This window comes from Ursus americanus, chromosome 36 (assembly GCF_024610735.1).
Source record: "Ursus americanus isolate L20-20 chromosome 36, mUrsAme1.1.p, whole genome shotgun sequence".
NCBI classification, from domain to species: domain Eukaryota; kingdom Metazoa; phylum Chordata; class Mammalia; order Carnivora; family Ursidae; genus Ursus; species Ursus americanus.
The window spans coordinates 17,005,199-17,025,308 of NC_142162.1; the positions used below are offsets into that span (position 1 = coordinate 17,005,199).

Sequence of the window (20,110 nt, forward strand, 5' to 3'; positions counted from 1 at the left end):
GTGACCCTTGGTTGGGTTGGATCAGTAGAGAAGTGTGACTGGAGACTATCTCCTGCTCTGTCCTCAAGGAACCCTTCGCTAGTCATGTCAGTTTGACTGTCATTAAATTAACAATTGTTCATCAACATCTGATTTTCATTCTGTGATAGCACAGCCAAGAATTTTAGATTTCGTCCGTGTTTTGAAATGTCCATTGTCAGATTGTGAATACATTATTATGGTTTTTCAGGATAATAAGTGGTCTTTAATTGCTAATTTAGAGAAGATTGGTTGGTTCGTATCTCCATAAAGAGGTGACAGCCTGAAACTATAATTAGGATGATTCCCCTTAAACATTCATTACGCAGTCATTATCAGATTGAGAGAGTCACAAGCCGGGCGGGGGTGCCGGGACTCCTTTAGACACCCCAGACGTGCCTTGTTGGGTCACTCCGGTAATTTCTGCCGTGGGCTCCTCGTGCCTCAAATATGGACAGTTTGGCAGAAAATGAGTGAAATTCCCCCTCTTTCTAAAGCCTTTGGGGAAGTCTCAATGGGTGTGTTTGGTTTTTCTGGACATCAGAGTACCAGAGCTTCGAAAGTAAGCCATGTTTCTACCAAGGATATTAAATAATGGAGCTCAAGGTTTCTCAATACAAATTAGAGAATCAAACGATAACCGTTTTCTTCCTAGGAGAAGGTATTTTTCCAAATGACTCTAGCGATAGGGAACAGTTCCATAAATCTCCGGAACGTGGAAGTCAGGCTCTTGAAGTCTTTTTTTGATAGCCGCTGAGCCTTGTATTGCAAGACGGATTTTCAGTAAAGAAAGCAGCTCTTGTCTGCTGATGTCAGTGGTGTGACAGCTGCTCTCTCACTCAGCCCAGGATGCTCTTGACTCTTTTGGAAGGGCTGGGAAAGAAGTCTGGCGTAACCTGGTAGCAAAAATTAGGAATTGCTAATGACAAGAGCCACAGAGGCCAGGAACAAATGGATTCTTTCCTCCATTCTGCAGAGTACACGGTGGGGGTTTTGTTGGTACCCCTAAACTCCTGTCCACCCAGACCTGACACCCAAGGTTCTACCCAGGGCCTCTTTCCCATTCTCCCTCTGTTCAGCCTACCCCAGCCTACCCATTGCTGTGCACTTTGTATTAAATGATATCCCAGGGCCTTTGAGACCCTAAGTGGTAAAGTGTTAGAAATAGGGCATTTCCTGAGTTTCGGTTATTTGGTTACATTGATATACTGTTAGCATCGTTGTCTGAAATTCTCAAAGGCATGGAGTGACTGGCAGAAAAAAGGAGCGTACCCAAAGCTGAGTCTAACTTGGATGGAATTTGTGCCACTTCCGGTGCTTCTGCTGTGAAGGTTCTTCCTGGAATTCTCTAAGCACCAGAAGGTTTGGGAATTGATAGGTTAATATGAAGTAATCAGGTTTCTGGGTGACGTTGGACACATCACTCCAGTTCTCTGAACCTTGGTTTCCCTATTCACTGGGGTTAGTGGTTCTCAGTCTTGGGGATTTTGTGACCCACTACCTTTTCTTTGTTTGCTTTTTTGTTTGGACTGTTTGGTGTTGGTGGTTATGATGGTTTTTTCTTCTTTCTGACCAGGGGAGGAGGTTAAAGAAACAAAAACCCTGCTGTCTGCATCACTACTATTTCATCTAAGAAAGGTCATGTTAACATCCCCCTCAAAAAAAGTAGGAAAGCTATAATCTCAGAACAAAGGAAAGTTCTTTGAACTAAATAAATTTGAAATCCAAAAAAATTGACCAGTTTGTTCTTCCCTTTCTCATTGTCTTCAGACTGGCAGGTTGTGTTCTAAGCTGCCCTTCAGCTCCAGTTCCTGGTGTGTTTGCAGTTAGGCCACGGCTCATGTGAAGTCTCCCTGCACATTGCTGGACACTTAGAAGAAGCCCAGTCAGTTTGCACTGAGTTAATGAGCCTACAATTCAGTCCTCATTTGACCAGCAGGACCCCCGTAGTGTGATGGAGATAATTGGCAGCAGCTATATCCCTGATGAAGAAACCTAGAAAAATCTAGCCTGGAGTCTGTGTCGAGGCGTTGGTGGACATTACATTCCTGAACTGTGCGGCCACATCACGCAGAGGCTGCAGTGAGACGTTCCTTGGGCTCATATTGTAGTTAGCGCCTGCTTGCGACATGGAGCTCTTATTGAAGACTCCATCTAACATCTCCTAAGTGCCCTCTTGGCCCCTAGTCTCTGCCCCGACTGCAAACTGTCTGACAGAGAACTGCCAGGAAGCTCTTCTCAAATATGTCATTGTGTACTCCAGATCCCACCATACTCCTCATGATATCAAGGTTCTTCATCAGACAGCTCAGCTTCATTCCCACTGCTCTCAGCAGCCCCCTCTTCTCTTCACTATCCTCACTCTTCCTGTATTCATTTCTCCTTATTTTGTCTCTTCGCGTGAAATACCATCGAGCAATCAATGGTAGCAGTAATGATGATGATGATGGTGAACATGGATTGCTTTTTTCTTCATCACAGTCATCATTGACATTATCATCATCTTCATCATCCTGGTCGTCATCTCCTCTTCCTTCACATAGCTCTTGGCCAGGTATGATCTCAGTTGATGTGTACTACAATCTTCTGATGCTAGGAAGTTTCCAGTGAAGGACCTGAGACTCAGAATTTAAGCAACCAGCTTTTGACCCATTCGTAAACCATGGAACCAGATCTCAAATACAAGTCTTCTGAACCAATATGCCCCCAACCCTTCGAGGGACGGAGCCACTGTCCCACTTGCTCCAGCTCTGCCCTCCACAGTGATCTCTCCCATCTCTCAATTCCTATTGCTCTCAGGGTCTGATGAGCAACAAACTATTCCTACTGCTTCCAATCACTTGTCGTCCCCAACTTGGATCAGAAGCAAGGGTTCCAGGGTATAAACCATTCCTGGGGAAGGCCTTCACGATTTACATTCTGCCTCCTCTCCCGGCTCGTCTTCTGCCATTCTGGGCTTCCCTAGAAGTGTCTGGCTCATGCCCACCGCCATGTGCTTGAACTCTAATCCACTTGTTGGAACCCCTTCCCTCCCTTTTTGTATGTTGCGGATGTCCCTTGTAAGACTTGGCAGAAATGTCGTACCTCTGGAATGCCCTCCCTCTCCTCTCAGACGAGGCCTGTGTACCCCGAGTGCCGTCTTTGCATCTCTGTTAAAGTCCTTATCACCAAAGCTGGGGGATGCTGTTGACTCTCAACCAAAGAAATTCTGTGGGCATCACCATTTTTCAAAGTTCCCGATTCTAATCAATACAGCCCACACTTCAACTGTCCTCTCCTGACATGTGGGTTCTTTTTCTCTCTGCTGTAGCTGGATGAAGGCACTCCTCCAGAACCAAAGGGAACATTTGTCGACTATCAGACGACTGTGGTTAAATATTCCAAAGCCATTGCGGTGACAGCTCAGGAAATGGTAAGAGGAAAAGAGCTGCCCCACCCACTGTCAGTTGGGCTGGTGTCCACCACTACCACCACTGAGTCTTCACATCGGGGTCTGTGTCGGACAGAGACTATCCCGTGTTTCTGGTTCCTTCTGGGCCCCAGCTCCGTCCTTTATCTGTGGTCTCTCTGGTGGCCTGTGGTCTAGACACCCCCGTCTGCTGGAGCTCTCATTTCATGGAAAAACTGCAAGAGGTAATTACAGATCATTGAGACTTGGGCATGAGGACAGGGGAGCAAAGGAGGGAGAGAAAATGAGAAGGAAGTTGGAGGTAAGAGGAAGGGGAAAAAAAAAAACCTATTCACCTCACAAAGGACTTGAGGTGTTTTTATAAAGTTACAGTACAAGAGAAGACATGTGGAGTGGAATAGAGATTGTCCAATGGAATCAAGTTACAGTCCTTGGACTAAGTAAGATATGCCAGTCTTTGAGGCAAAATGAAACAGCATGGTTATATAAAGACAGTTTCCTTGACAACAAAAGGCATGTAACCTTTGGGGGTAATTTTCAACTTTTTTTCTTTCTTCTTTTTTTTTCCCCCTAAAATGTATTGCCATCGGAAGTGTATTATATGCATCTTTAGATAAAAATGGCATCGAGAGACAGAGAATGCTATCCTGATAGGTTAAAAAATTGTACAAAAGATGACAAATGGTGTCCTCAAAGAATAGATAGGAGTACATAGTAAGAAAGTTCCTCTTAACCTTCGAAGGCTCAGATGTCACGGAATAAAATTTGGGAGGATGCCTCTGCTGCTGCCACGTGAGGCTGAGTAGGGAGACGCAGTGGCCTCCCAGCTGGAGGGACCAGACTGAGCCGAGGCGTGGTTCCTACCCCACCGGCCGGCGCATGATGCTGTCATGTAGTCCTCTGTCCACTAGAGGTTGGGCTTGGACCACAAAGGCTTCCCTGGTTGCTACTACTCCTTCTTAGAAACTCCACAATTGTGCCAGATTCATTGTTGCTTAAAAGGATTCGGGCCGGGAAGGAGAATGGGAGCTGTGCCCACGTCGGAGTAAAAGAGCTGGAGTCAGGCCAGAGCTGGTTCTGCTCGGGGGTCTCCGGCAGGTCAGAGGTCAGGTCAGGCAGCCCTGCACTGCCAAGTCCTCTGAGCAGGGAGCACAGTGCAGCAGGAGATGAAAGTATTTGGAGTGGCCTCCTCGTGTTTCTGGGACATCTCCTGGGCTAGTTCTCAGCAGGCCCATCTTAAGCCTTGATGCCCATGCTCTTCAGGGGCCTGGCCGGGGGCTGCACGGTTGCTCCTAGGTTAGCTGGCCTGGGCCCTAAGTTAGCAAGGGTCCCACTTCACCATGTCAGGTTGCCCCAGAATTGCTGTGTTCCACGTGGCAGGGCTCAAATGAAACAGCTCTAGGTCCAGCCTCCCTCTCTCTCGGGGTTCAGTATGTGTTCCTTGGGAACCCACGCCTACACCTGAAAGCCTGACATTTCCTGGTAAACATGCCTTAGGTGACTACACATTCCTGTCCAGCCTCTGTGGATATGGAGCCATTTAAAGCATTTTTTTTTAAGCCCTTTAAAGCCAGGGTCTTCTAATGCCACCGAGAGAGAGAAGAGGTGCAGCAGGAGGGAAGCCTCTTATTCAGGAGGGACAAGGACACCTTTCTGGGCAGCAGTTAAAACTGCTGTTTGGAGCACTAAGAGGCATTTTGTTGGAGGAAAAAGAAAATCTAGAAACTAGTGTGTTAGCTAGGTAGGATAAATTTAGGTAAGTTTTTCTATGAAGCAGGTGGAAGATACCCTGATAAAGAAAAGGCAGAGCTCAACCGTTTAGGCTACAGGGGACTCCTAACCAAATTTGTAGCTGAACCCTTGTCATCCTTTGGCACAAATTGATTTTAAAGCTGTATTCTCTTTGAATATCTTCGCCCCAGACATTGGGCTCACCCATCACTTCTCAGTCATGACTTCCCTAACAGCCCTATCCTCATGCCCTCTTGTCAGGGTGGGACCTGCTTCTATGTTCCCAGAGACCAGCTCAGCTCTCTGCAGCAGCATGTGACCAGGGATGGGCACTGCTTGGGGCTCGTGTCCCCTGCGTTCCCAGGGGAAGTCTCATGGTGACCCGTGGGGCCAGGTGGGCTGGGACTGCCGCGCTCACCTCCCAGAGTGGATCGTGAGGGCCTGCCCTGCTGAGCCTCGCGTGGCGCCCGCTGGCCCCGCCAGGACCTGCTGGCCTGTTGTGCACGTCGCAGCATGGGCGTTGCTTGAATTGCCCTCTCCAACCCCAAATGCAAGTCCAGAGCTTAAAAGTGAATGAAACCCTTTGGCTTCCAGTGGTATTAACACATGGTTCTCATGCTTTTTTCTGTGTGTGTGTGTGTGTGTGTGTATGTGTGTGTGTGTTTGTGTCTTGCTTGTTTTCTTTTTCCAGATGACTAAGTCGGTTACTAACCCGGAGGAGTTGGGAGGACTGGCTTCACAAATGACCAGTGACTATGGGCACCTGGCTCTCCAGGGCCAGATGGCAGCAGCCACGGCGGAGCCAGAGGAGGTCTGCCACCATAAGCCCCTGTCTTAAGAAGCACATGCACACTGGTACCCACTCCCGGGGAGTTCTTGATAGCTTAGCTCTCCCCTAGAAGATTCCGGCCTGATAAGTTCCCACTGCTCTCCTGCCAGCCCCCCAGTTCAGATCCGGTAGCCCCAGGCTGTGCTCAGAGCTCACTGTCCTTTCTGAGGCCAGCAGGCGGAGAGCTGGGTCCCCCCTGGGAGGTGGGCTTTCAGGCACACGCCCTCTGTTGAGAGTGTCCGGCCAGGTCGCCTGACTCCCAGAGGAGAACACACCCTGGCATCTTCCTCTTGCTTAGCACATCCTCCTCAGTGATTTTCCTGTTTTCCAAAGGCTCACAGCAGTATTGGAAGAGCCAAGTATGGGATTTATTTGGCCCCGTCTGAGAAAGGGCTGGGTAGCCTACTTCTGTGACACAAAGTCCTGCCCAACTATGGTGGAACTGCCCCCCCCATCTCCTGTGGGCTCCTCTTCATTACCTGCCTGCCTTCCCTAAACTCACTTCCCTTTGTCGCCAAACACAGACTTTGCTTTAGAAGGCCTGTACCCATATTTGTAGGGGTAAAAATTGGCAAATTTGGCAAAAGTTTGGTCCCAGAGGCCACTTTCTAAGAGCCCAGTCTGATAGGCCTGAGTAATGAAGTGGTCCCCTGGGAAGCAAGTGGGCCGGCTGGAGCGGCCCATGCCCGATCGTTAGCACATGGAAGGTGCCCCGTGCCCAGCTACCGCGTGGCTCCTTAGAGACACAGAGCTCCATCTGGAATAAAGACTAGTGAAATAGATTGCAGGGACGCTGGGAAGATGAAGGTAACTACCTTCTGTGACATTCAGCAGGCCGTGTATTCAGCACAAATCCTGTTTATGATATTCCTAAATGAAGCGGGGTGTCGGGGTGGGTGGCTGTGACTGATCTTCCCTTCTCCTTGCAGTGACAGTCCGTGTCCCCAGGCCACTTTGTGCTGTCTGCCAGGAGTCCATTCTAAGCATGTCTTCACAAAGACTCCCGGAGATGATGCAGAAATGACCCAAAACAGAATCCCTTGCTAACATATAACAATGCATGTAAACAGGAGTCTCATATGTATGCACTTGCATACATATATATCTAGCATGGGATGACGTGGGTCTCTAACTGCCTGCACTTTGAGATTTTAGGACGGTTGAATATTTAGGCTGCAGCATGAATAGTTCTGTTTGTAATGACTCTGTGAAGTCACTACCCAGGAAGCAAAATCATAAGGAACCCCCCCGCCCCGGGCCCAATCAGGATTCTGTGTAAATGTTGAATTTCCTGAACAAGCCTAAGGGAACTTATGTTACAGGAAGGAGCAATCTGGACAACAGGAAGAAGTGTTAGGCTTTGCGGGACTAAAAAACAAAGAGGCTGTGGAGAGGGTTTGGATCTCTGTGTCCAGAAATCTTTACAAATGGAATCTAAATCCATGTGGTTGGTTCAGATGTTGACTGGCCTGAGTTACTGAGTGGAGAACCCATGATCTGGGGAGACCTTCCCACATCTGAGTTCTTCGGAGCTCCCCAGCCCACATGTGAAACAGGCAGATTTTCTTCCCACAACCCAGACTGTGAAGCAAAATACAAAATAATGCCAGAGCAGCCAGGAAAGGAAAGGTATGGCTGAAAACCCCACGCGAAATTACTTGAGTCCCTGGCCCTGCGTTTGTAGCAGCTGACGTTTTCATTAAGGTTCTCCCTTTACGCCATTGCGTCTTAAGTTGTATTTTACATTCCAGACACAAGAGCAGTGTGACCTGGAGCAAAAAGGGGCAGGGAGAATATACAATTACCAGTGCCTTGCTAAGGAAAATTCTTTGTGTGCATTTGCCAGACAGATATTTAGGGGAAAACTGAGAAGGTTGGGGAGATCCCTAAAGCAATGTAGGTTGTTTTTTTGGCTTTTTGGTTTTTTTTAATTTCAAGACTGTGGAATTAGTTTTCTCTCCAAGAGGGCCCCACATCACAGCATGTGCAAGTATGTCTATCCAGGGCGAGGAGGAAGCCGCTCGCTCGCTATCGTCCCGCAGGCTGCCGTGCCGAGTCAGCGTTTTGGTCTTTTGCAGAATGTGACAATCACAGGAGAAGCCCTAGCTCTGCCCTCTGAACACTAAGCAGGAGCTTTATCTGCTGCTTTTTCCGTGGAAAACTCAAACTCCTCTTAACGCCACTGTGAAAACTTGCTTCGGCAAAGTCAAAACCCTCAGGCAACTTCACAAAGATCACTGTTCTCTTTTAAAAAGAAGGAAATTGTAGATCCTGTGAGCCACCAGTGCTAAATATAAATGCTTGGGGGGGGGGAGATCTAGTGAGTACAGCTTTGTCTCGGAGGGAACTCTGCCATGACCACTTGTAATACTGCGTGTCTTCAAAGCTGGCAGGAACATTGGTCGCAAGCCTGCGGCAAGAACCCACAGCCTCTTCCCAAACATGAGATGGTGTCCACACTAGAATTCTCTAAAACTTTCCGCTCCGAGACACACTTTCTGTAGGTGGAAAGTGATGTCCTGTTTCTGTTCTGCACTCATGATTCTTTCCCTTCTATGTTTTTTTTTTTTTCTTTTTAAGGAGAAACTGTAAAGCCTGTCAGCAAACATCCGCTCTTGCCTGTTTAGTGTTCACAAGCTCTCCCAGGCAAATGATATTTGACCTGGTTTCAGATACAATTGTTTTAAAAGCCTGAGAAAAATGTGTATGTTTTGTTTAGTTTAAGGCAGTAAAGAAGATGATCAGTGTTTCTGAGACCGCCTCCAACTGAAATTTGATCCAAAACTTCATAAAGGCCAGACTTCCAGTTTCCCCCAGGACATAAAACCAGGAGACGATGCCCATTTGGGCAAGAAGGGAATTGAGGGTTTTTCTTGACGTTCGAGTCATGCTTTACTGCAGTTGCCAATTTAAAACCCCAAGTTGAATGTCTGAGCAACATTCCTTTATAATATACACTGGTTGGTGGTAACTCAGATCACCCTGGGGGCTGGTCAGATTTGCTGAGAAATTTAGTGTTACTTTGAGAAGTTAGCATTTTTAAAGCCCTTATCTTTTTCAATACAATCTTAAAAATGCATTCCCTCTTCCGATGTTCCTCCAGCAGTACAGAATGTTCTGGAAATTGGCAGTAGAGTCTCTTGCTTTTGTTGTCCCCTTTAAGTGCCTGGCCTAGCTGCCCCACGGACCTATGGAAAAGAATAACATGCGAGCTGTTCAGCAAGTCCACACCATGGATCAGATCCATGTTGGGGGCTGTCCCGGGTACCTTCACAACTGCACAACCCTTGGTTCTTCCCATTTCACAGGTTAGCAAACTCAGGGAGCTTAGTTAGATTGCCCAAGAGCACACAGCTACAAGAGTCAGTGCGGAAGCCACTGGAAATAACTTTTTGGAAAGTGAAGTTTCAAGTAAGTAAATAAGTAAACATGGCAAAGTCAGGATTCAAACCCAGGGCATCACAGCCTTTGCTGTTTCCCCCTCACCAAGCTACCTCTTGTCACAGCATTCACGTGCCACTTTCTACTCTGAGATGTGTTCACACATACCTTTTTCATTTGGTCCACCAGCCCTGGGTAGTATGGCAGGTTCTGTCCCGTTTCACAGGTGAGGGAACAAAAGCCCGGGACGTTAGCGGGCTCACCCGGGGAGTTTGGTGGCCAGGAAGGCTGGGCCAGAAGCAGACCCCGTGGGCCTTTCTGCTACCTGTGCTGCCCACGTGGGTGAAGGACTGAGGGCAGGCATGGGGCTGGCATGCTGAGATCCCTCCCGTTCTTGTTGCTTTCAGCCCTCTTAGCCTGTGAAAATAAGTGAAGCCTATTTCAACATGTCCTTCATGATACTTATCCTCCTGCCTGCTGTCCAAATAGGACTGCGCAGCCAAGCATATAGGAGGATTGCGTGGCCAAACCTCAAGGAGGCCTCTGGGCACCAAGAAGGTAATCGTGTGACCTGGCACAGACCTGTCGCCAGGACCAAGCCCTGGGATGGCCGAGAACCCGAAGGGCTTTGTACAACTGTTACCTAATCTCAGGCTTATCCCTTTGCTTTCTGGTGCTAGTCTGTCGGTGCTTCCTACCTAGAATCTCCTCCCTAATGACCCCTGTCCCGGCTCCACAGTGCGATTACAGGATCCTTTGCTGCATGCATGGTGTCCCCTCCAAGGAGGGGGCCGAGCATCAGGACGTGGGGGTGTTTTTCATAGCAGGGCCTCTCTGGAGGGGGCTGAGGGAGCATGAGAGTGTCGCTGAGGCTGTGTCATGGTTTCAGGCTTGAGACAGTGTGGGAGCAGGTCCCTTCTCCCTTACACCTCCAGGGCCATTTGGGAGAGATTTAAGAGGCCTGTGCTCACCCCAGTGCCCTGCATTGTGTGAACAGGAAGCTCAGGCATGGTTCCGAGCAGGGAGCAGAAGTGGGACATAGAGAAGGTTCTTTCCGAGCCTGGTCCTTCCTAGCACAGGGGTTTCCCACCTTACTCTTCAGAGCCCTGACCCAGGGAGGCGCTTTGGAAGTTCTGCACGATTGAGTCAAGGCTCACTTTTTAAACATAATTGAACTGTTTTCTAAACTCTTAGGAAAAACCGTGTGTGTTTTTGAGTAAACTCCGGTCCGGGCCACATAGTGACCCATTGGAGGCCCCGGCACCTACCGTGGGCTGCTGGGTGGTTTTCTGCAGACCTCAGGCTGATGCAGCTTCTCCCTGCTAGGGTTTGGGGGCTGCAGGAAAACCTGTACACACGTAACACTGCAGCCCAAGCAAAATACAGAAACGGGTCAGTCTTCGAATCCGACTTTTAAACTTTGATTAACTTCGTCTCATTGTTGACTTCTTACTGAGTCAAGGACATGAATTTTAACTCCTAAAGGAAGGGTATACAAATAACACATTGTATCACTTCTACATGTTGAGTTTCCAGGAGAGATTCGGCGCTGGGGCAGGGTGCGGTACCGATGCAGAGTGGGGAAAAACGAAGTTAGTAAGCACTGATCTGATGGGTAGAGCGCTGTGCTGGGATGAGCGACTTGGGTTCTCCTCTGGCTTTGCCAGATACTGGCTGTGGGATCTTGGGACAATCACATCACTTCTCTGAGCCTGCACAGTCTCTTCATCTGTCAACGAGGAGGTTGAGCTAGTAAGGTCAGTTTAATTTTGAAATTCTGCTGCTTCCCGCATTTGCCCCCTGCCTGGCTCTCTCAGCCGTGCCTGTCTTTGAGAGACCTGTGGTCACAGAGCTCTGGCCTGTGGATTAGCTCTGACCCTCGAGCGTGTCGGGTTAAAGTACACAGATCAGAAAAGCCTCAAGAGCCAGGCTGAGTTCTCAGCTTTCCTGGAGCACCCCCCCGCTTCATCCGGGCCTTGTATGTAAACCAGCAGACGTCCCAGCAAACAGCTACAGTTCGGGGGTTTCCGCTGGGTGGCTGAACTGGAGCGCCTCTCCCCTCCTCAGTGGCGGACCTGTCTGGGAGCTGCCAGCTTGTATGACCCTGATGTTGTCTTCCATCTGGAGATGGTCCACAAGCAGCCCTCCCTGATTGTGAAACTGGCAGCACCGCAAAAGAGCCAAAGCTCCACTTTCTGGATCAGGAGAATGTTCTATTAAATAGATTTTTTTTTTTTTAAGATTTTATTTATTTGACAGCACAAGTAGGGGGAGCAGCAGGCAGAGGGAGAGGGAGAAGCAGGCTTCCCTGCGGAGCAGGGAACCTGACACAGGGCTCAATCCCAGGACTCTGAGATCATGACCTGAGCCAAAGGCAGACGCTTAACCGACTGAGCCACCCAGGCGCCCCTATTAAATGAATTTTAAATATCCTTTGGGCCTTAAGGGGATAAGGGAATTACCTTTTTCCCTAAAAGCGTGTGTTTCAGTAATAGAGTTAACATTTACAGCCCCCTTCACCACCCCAATCCCCCCTGCCTTGAATAGGACGATGCTGGAAGATAGCACCCCAGTGGTCCAGATCTCCCATCTTTTACTCGATACCCGAGATCTTAGTAGCTGTTCTTGGTCAATGCTAGGAGAAACCACAACTTCTTGCTGTTGTGGAGTCTTGGAAATAACACTTATTAATTAAAGCTTAAGGTGTTTTGCTTTTAGTTGCCTACCTGGGCTGGAGGGCAGATTATTTATGGCGGCTGTATTGATCAGACCAAAATGAAAATTGATGTGAAACAGCCAGAGGAATGCAAACTTTGGGAGGTGGAATTTATTACGCCTTAAAGAGACAGCTAGCAGCCTCTCTATCATGGAGCTCATTTGGGTTCTTTTAGGCAAAACACCTTTTTATAATCACACTACTCAGGGGTCATTAAAAGAATGCGTGCCTGCTGAGCCGTTAGCTCTAAAAATGTACCTTTTTAAGGAAACCACAGCCTGGCCTGATAGAAAGGAAGCCCGGGCCCAGCATGGTGGCTCTCACCATGGGACACAGCTGAGGAAGGGGGTGTTCTGCTTGTAAACATAGCAATTTTGCAAGAACCTGAATGCTTTATGCTTCTTACCAAAGCTATATATTTTGAACTTCTAATTACTCTCTAGGGCTGCCGTGCAGAATAAATGAAAGTAAATGCAATCCCTGCTCAGGAGAGGCCCTGACACACAGTAGGAGCTCAATAAATGCTTGAATGAATAATAATTACCCCCCCCCCCAGAGTTGTTCTAACTAACCTTTTTGTTAGGTGGCTCGGAATGCAAGTAAACAATACACCAGAAAAGGTAACAAGTATCAGAAAGGCATTAGGCTAGGATGATGAGACACAGGCTTGCTTCCTGGGGACTGTGGGCATTTTACAGGCTCTAAAAAGGGAAGTAAAATCAACCAAATTCCATACTCCACCAAACACAGACTCCTAACAGCAGTGGAATTTTCCTAGCCAGGCTCCCATAGGACGTAGAAGAAATTTTCCACATAGGGGAGCACTCAATGGCAGAATCCATCATGCCTCTCCTTCCCCACCCCGGGCTTGCCTCCACAGATCGGCTTCCAGATTCGCACTCGTGTGCAGGACCTGGGCCACGGCTGCATCTTCCTGGTGCAGAAGGCGGGGGCCCTCCAGGTGTGCCCCACTGACAGCTACACCAAGAGGGAGCTCATCGAGTGTGCCCGTGCAGTCACAGAGAAGGTAAGGAGCAGCCCTGGGGCCAGACACAGCCACAGTACCCCGCACGGGCCCTCGGTGGCCCACCGTGACCAGAGACGTACGTGGGAGGCTAAGCCAGAGACCATCCAGTCAGGTCTGGTCGTCTTCTCCCTCACGCAGGGATTCCCCGGGGATGGGGCCTATCGGGTCTGGGGTGATTCGTAGCCCTGAGAAATTGAGAGGGGCTGTCCCTTGAAAGTCAGAGCCCCTGTGGTACACCGTAGATGGGCTTTTCTGCAGACAGACCAGACAAACTATCAAAGTCACATGAGCACCCGGAGCCCCACCCTGCAACCCCTTTAGACACTCGTCCCCTGGGCTTCCTTCTCAGGAAGGCTCCCAGGTGCTGGGGACTGGGAAGGGCGCAAAGCTCTCTTCGTGTAACCTCTTTCCTCCCGGAAGAGACCATGAAGTGGGGAAGCGCTGAGCACCCCGCCAGAAGTGGCCCGGCGCTGTGATTGCGAGCCCAGGAGCCCGCTGGGGGTGCTCCATCTCTAACAGTGGCTGTTAGTGGAGAGAGTCCCTTACGGAGTGAAGTTCGTGGGGCTCTGGGGTCTCAGCAGAGTGACTCCCCCCTTCTCAGCCTCAATGCCCTCATCTGTAGAATGAGCACAGGGAAATACAACACCGGGCCTTAGGGTTGTGAAAATGAGATGCGGTGGTGTGTGTAAAAGTGCTTGGCACAGGGCCAGACACACGGTTCACCGTGTCCTACCTCCTGGCTGCTGCTCTCTGTAAACCGTCGCCTGCACTCTTCTCCCACAGGGTTCCCTGCTGGACAAAGCCCGTTCTCTCGTCCCTTCATTCCCAGGGCTCCCTTACACCCCCCACAGTATACTCATCTCCGGCCTTGCTTATTTCTCCGAGTCCCTTTTCAGGATAGCTGTCTTGCAGGCCATGCACAGTGCGGGCTGAAGCATCAATGCTTGGCTGGCTTTTCCCTCCCCTCCCTCGGGTCCCCAGGACAGAGAGGTCTGTCCTGTTCAGAAGCGGGCAACAGGACTTGGGCAGTTGGTGGACCCCTCACCTGGAGCTGCCGCTGTGGAGGCTGCACTGTACCTGGCCGAGGCTGAGCCACGTCTGGCCGCCTCCTGCAGCCCACAGGCCTGCCCAGGCCTTCTTGGATGCCACAGGATGAGGAAACCAGTCTCTCAGCTGGAGGAAGGCGTTCGCCCTCCTTTCAAAGCCCGTCCTTGTTGAAGTTACTGTAGCCAAGGTCTCCCAGCGGAGACCTGGGAACTGGTACCCGAAGGAAGGGAGGTGGGGGTCCAAGCTGCATGATGGTGGCTGGTGGGGCCAAGCAACTTGATCTCTCTGAGCTGTTCTCCGTCTTCCTGCTTCTCCCAGCACAGGGTCCCTGACTTAGGACACCTGGAGGAGGCTCGAAGGCAGGGAATCGGCTGTTCAGACTAAACGAGCCTTTTCGGTGTTTTCTTGCTCCATGTTCCTGCCCTGCCCTCTCTACCTGGTGTGTCTTTCTTACGCGGCTTGGTTGTGTCTGTAACTTCCCACCAGCCCTGAGCCCCTTGACTTGCTCACCTTTGTGTCCTCATCCCCTAGGGACTTGTAGCCGCTCAGTAAACTGCTGACGTGCGCGCCTTTTGTAGTAGGCGGGACACTGTTTCTGGGACTCTTCTTTTTTTCAGTCTGGCTGAGAACATCCCTGCCAGACTTGTGATTCCTTGTTTTGGCCTTTGTCACCTGTCCTCCAGGAGTTCTTTCCAGAAACTGGATACTTCATTCCCAGGCCAGCTCTGTGCCATTCTGACTTTTGCTGGTGAGACATAGTAGCATTTAACTTCAGGAAGGAGGGTCAGGCAAATGAGGAAGAGAAACCAGTCCTTGTGGGCTAGTCTTGGGACAGGGCGGGTGCTCAGGAAGAGGGCCCCGTGCCCTGCCTGCTAGGCTGTGTCCACCACCTCTGCTAGGATCTGAGCAGCATGGAAGAGAGCATATAAACTCTGCCCCTCGTTGATGCTGTAAGTCCTCAATCCTGGATCCTGGTCAGTGTGTTTTTAAACAGTGCATTCACAGAATACTTTCAGACTCTTCTTTGGGTCAGCCATAGTCAAGGTGGTGGGTGTGTGCACAGAGGTTAATAGGACAGCTCCCGACGGTCCCCAGACTCAGAGCCTGCAGTCACTAACCAGATGCGTGCCGTTTTAACCTGTGCTAAATGGGCTGTCCTGAGGGCAGGGAGAGCATGCTGTGGAATCCTCAGGAGGCACAGCTGTGTCTCGGGATGAGGACAGTGGGGACTTTGAGCTGGCTTTTGCAGGATGAGCAGGTTGGTGGCTGAAGAACAGGGAGGGGGCATTGCAGGCAGGGAGCAGACCCAGCGTGGAAGAGGCAAGGGATGTTTGGGGAAGTGAAGGGCTGACTGATGTGGCAAGAATGTGGGGGGAGGCCAGAGAAGTTGAACTGGTTGTGCAAGGAGCTCATCTTCCGTTGACAGCAGGGGAGAATTGTACTCCAGGGTGTGGTGGAGTTCGCTTTGTGTCCTAGGAAAGTGTCTCTAGGAACAGTGGAGGTGTTCTAGAGGAGGTGAGGGTGGCAGGTGGCAGCGAAGGGTTTCTGGCTTGGAAGTCACCAGAGTGAACAGAGCCAACTTGCTGGACTCTTGGGTCACTGGAATTATTTAGTGGCAGATGATAGCTCAAGGGAGTGTTGGAGTAGAGAGGTGACATGCAGGTACGTGCTGGGCTCTAGCCACTATGGGGTCCACCCTGAAGAATTTCCAATCCAGAGGCAGCCAAGGGCAGGAATGACGAGTGTTAGCAGAAGGCTGTTCTACAGAAAACTTGATCAGAGGGGACAGAAATGGCCACACATTTCACAGGAACCTGAATTTCTCTCTGGTCCCAGAAATGTAACCCTATTAAAATTATCTGTTTCCTACTGATCACTTACTATGTGCAAACCACACAATACATACACATCCCCCCTTATTCCTCCCAACAACCCTGATAGGCAAGAAATAATTTCTCCAGTTTCCAGATGAGGAAACTAAGGTCAAGCAGTTGCCCAAAGTTGTTTAGCCAGCAAATGATAATGCTGGTATTCAGCCTGAGATGTTGACACCAAAACCTTTGTTAACCCATCAGCTGCATTGAGTCCCAGAGAGAAGATTCACTGTTCTTGTTTACTTTTTCCCCTGGTTTGAGGTATAATTGATACACAGTACTACAGAAGTTTAGGGTGTACAGCGTGATGGTGTGTCTGTCATGTGTTATACATGAAGTGATTACCACAATAAGCTTGATGAGCAGCCATCATGTCACGTAGATACAAAATATATGGATTTGTTCCTGGTGATGAGAACTCCTAAGATTTACTCTTAACACTGCTGTGCGATACATATGAAAGATAATTGTAGTCACCATGTTGTACACTATATCCCTAGTACTTACTTTTTTTGTAACTGGAAGTTTGTGCCTTTAGCCACCTCTGTTCGATCGACACCCTCCCTCCCACCAGAAAACTGATCCGTTTTTCTTTGAGTTGGTTGGTTGGGTTTTGTTTTGTTTTTAATTTTTATTCGATGCATTCAAACAAAGAAAAAAGTTCAGCCAGTTCTCCTAACTCCCATCCCCTGCCTCTGGCAACTACCAGTCTGTTCTCTGTATCCGTGAGCTTGGGTTTTTTTGTTTCGTTCTAGGTTCCACGTATAAGAGAGATCGTATGGCATTTCTTTCTCTTGACTGACTTCACTTAGCATAATGCCCTTGAGGTCTGTCCATGTTGTCGCAATGGCAAAATTTCATTCTTATGGCTGAATGATAGCCTGTTGGATAGCATACACCGTACTTACTTTATCCATTCATCCGTCCGTGGACATTTCGGTTGCTTCCATAGATTGGCTGCTGTAAATAATGCTGCAGTGAACATAGAGATACATAGCTTTTTGAGTTAGAATTTGTTTTTTTCCAAAAAAAAATTGTTTTTTTCAGATAAATACCCAGCACTGCAATCGCTGGATCCTATGGTAGTTCTGTTGGTAATTTTTTGAGGAACCCCCGTATTTTCCACAGTGGCTGTGCCAGTTTGCATCCCCACCGACAGTGCACCAGGGTTCCCTTTTCGCTGCATCTGTGGCAGCACCTGTAATTGCTTGTCTTTTGGACAATAGCCATGCCAGCAGGTGTGAAATGGTATCTCACTGTGGATTTGATTGGCATTTTCTCGGTATTTAATGATATTGATTATCATTTCATGTACTTCTTGGCCACCTGTATGTCTTCTTTGGAAAAATGTCTATTCAGATCTTCTGCCCATTTCTAATAGTATTGTTTTTTTGCTATTGAGTTGTATGTATGCTTTACATATTTTGGACATAAAGCCCTTGTGAGATATATGATTTGCAAATACTTTCTTTATTCAGTAAGTTGCTTTTTTTCATTTTGCTGATGGTTTCCTTTGCTGTGCAGAAACATTTTAATTTCACATAGTCTCACTTGTTCATTCTTGCTTTTGTTGCTTTTGTTTTCGGTGTCAGATTCTAAAAATTATCACCGAGATCCAAGTCAAGGAGGTTACTGCCTATGTTTTCTTCTAGGAGTTTTATGGTTTCACATCTTACGTTCAAGTCTTTAATCCATTTTAAGCTAATTTTTGTGTATGCTGTAAGGCAGTGGTCCAGTTTCTTTTTCTTTCTTTCTTTTTTTTTTTTTTTTTTTTGCATGTAGCTGTCTAATTTTCCCAACACCATTTCTTCAAGAGACCGTCCTTCCTCCATGTAGGTCCTTCCTCCTTGTGGCTCCTTCATCATACAATGGATTGGCTGTATATGCTTGGGTTTATTTCTAGGCTCTCTATTCCATTGATCCGTGTGTCTGTTTTTATGCCAGTACCATACTGTTTTGATTAGTATAGCTTTGTAAGATTATTTTAAATCGTGAAATCTCCAACTTTGTTCTTCTTTCTCAGGATTGCTTTGGTTACTCAGCACCTTTTGGGGTTAGAAATTTTAGGATTGTTTGTTGTATTTCTGTGAAAAATGCCATTGGAATTTTGATAGGGATTGTGTTGAATCTGTAGATAGCTTTCAGTAGCATGGACATTTTAACAATATTGATTCTTCCAGTCTGTTAGCATGGAGTGTCGTTCCATTAATTTGTGCCTCATCAGCTTACTTCTTTAACATCTTGGAATTTTCCATATACAAGTCTCTCACCCCCTTGGTTGAATGTATTCCTAGGTATTTTATTCTTTTTGAAACAGTTGTGTAAATGGGATTATTTTCTTAATTTCTTTTTCTGTTAGTTCAGTATTAGCTTATAGGAACACTGCGGATTTTTGTGTATTGATTTTCTATCCCTCAACTCTACTGAATTCATTGATTAGTTCCTGACAGTTTTTGATGGAGTCTTTAGGGTTTTCTCTATACAATATGTCATCTGCAAATAGTGATGGTTTTATTTCTTCCTTTCCAATTTGAATGCCTCATATTTCTTTTAATTGCGTGATTGCTTTGGCTAGGGCTTCCAATACTCTGTTGAATAAAAGTGAGAAGGGGGTGGATCTTTGTCTTGATCCTGATCTTAGAGGAAAAGCTTTGAGCCTTTCACCATTGAGTTTGATGTTAGCTGTGGATTTGTCGTATGTGGCCTTTATTATTTTGAAATATGTTCCTTCTGTACCTACTTTGTTGAAAGTTTTTATTATCAGTGGGTATTGAATTTTGTCAAATGATTTTTCCGTATCTGTTGAGTTGATCATAAGATTTTTACCCTTTATTGGGTATCACGTTGACTGATTTGTGGATGCTGAATCACCCTTGCGTGGGGAGTAAATTCCCCTTGGTCATGGTGTATGATCCTTTCAATGTATTGTTGAATTCAGTTCCCTAATATTTTGTTGAGGATTTTTGTACTATGTTCATCAGGCATGCTGGTCTGTAATTTTCTTTTCTTGTGGCACCCTTGTCTGGTTTTGGTATCAGGGTAATTTTGGCTTTATAAATGAGTTTGGAAGAATTCCATCCTTTTCTATTTTTTGAGTGTTTTTTTTTTTCAATGATATTTGAGTCTGAAAATCTTTGGGTTACATTTTCTCCATTTCCCCATTCACCCTGACATCCCCTCTCCGCCTACAGGTGTCCTTGGTACTGTCAGCTCTGCAGGCTGGAAACAAGGGGACCCAGGCATGCATCACAGCTGCCACTGCTGTGTCCGGGATTATAGCCGACCTGGACACCACCATCATGTTTGCCACCGCAGGGACCCTGAATGCAGAGAACAACGAGACTTTTGCAGACCACAGGTATGGGGGTGGATGGAGGCCATCCTGGGGGCTCCTGGATGGGGAGAGGTTCAGGCTGGCCTGATGGACTTTGGAGACTCTGCCCAAGAGCCAGAAATGCGGTTAACCATTTTGATTTCAGTAAGATGCTCTAGGGGAGAAAGTGAACCACATAATCAAAACAAGCCCCTTTGCCAACTGTAAACACAGAGTCCTGTTCCAGCTTTGTGCCTCTGGCAGCCTGAGTCCAGCCTGCCCTGGCAGAGGACAGCTTTTTGACCTTCTGCTTTCCAAGCTAGAGAGATGTGCGTCTGATTTGCTGCCAGCCCCAGGGGAGTGGGAGTGGCCAGGGCAGGGCCATTTAGCTCTGGTATAAATGGAGAGTGGGGCTCTGAGCCTGCTGCCTGTCCCAGGCTGGCTCCTCAGGCCCTGCTTCTAGAGGCTGGTGCTGGGGTCTCCATCTACCGCTGCAGAGCCCTCCCCCATAGCCTTACCGCATGTCCTTTACCTTTCTTCCTCTCTCTTCAGTCCCAGAACTGGGCTAGGGAGGAGATGACCAATGCTGTCACCCATTCCAGGATGCAGCCCTTTGGGTTCTGATGACCCATAGGTTCTTGCAGCTCCCCATAGCTGTGAAGTATTTAGGGGGAACCACAGGAAAGAAGCTGACCTCTCACTGAGCTACAGGGTGGGGGGAAAGAGGGTCAAACTGGTGGGCCTGAGTCTTTCACTGATGTTGAC

At 48.1% G+C, this 20,110-nt stretch overlaps 1 protein-coding gene across 12 annotated transcripts in view; it reads left to right on the top strand.

The window, feature by feature from the left end:
- Nucleotides 1-20,110, top strand: part of TLN2 (talin 2) — a 408,649-nt gene that overhangs the window by 348,969 nt on the left and 39,570 nt on the right. For 11 of the 12 annotated variants that reach the window (XM_087859255.1, XM_087859253.1, XM_087859254.1 and 8 more), the window contains 4 exons: nucleotides 3,329-3,430; nucleotides 5,850-5,969; nucleotides 12,965-13,111; nucleotides 19,224-19,390. In XM_087859255.1, the coding sequence (XP_087715381.1) occupies nucleotides 3,329-3,430; nucleotides 5,850-5,969; nucleotides 12,965-13,111; nucleotides 19,224-19,390 (536 nt within the window). The remainder of the gene's footprint in view (nucleotides 1-3,328; nucleotides 3,431-5,849; nucleotides 5,970-12,964; nucleotides 13,112-19,223; nucleotides 19,391-20,110) is intronic. The other variant, XM_087859261.1, reaches the window with a different exon arrangement.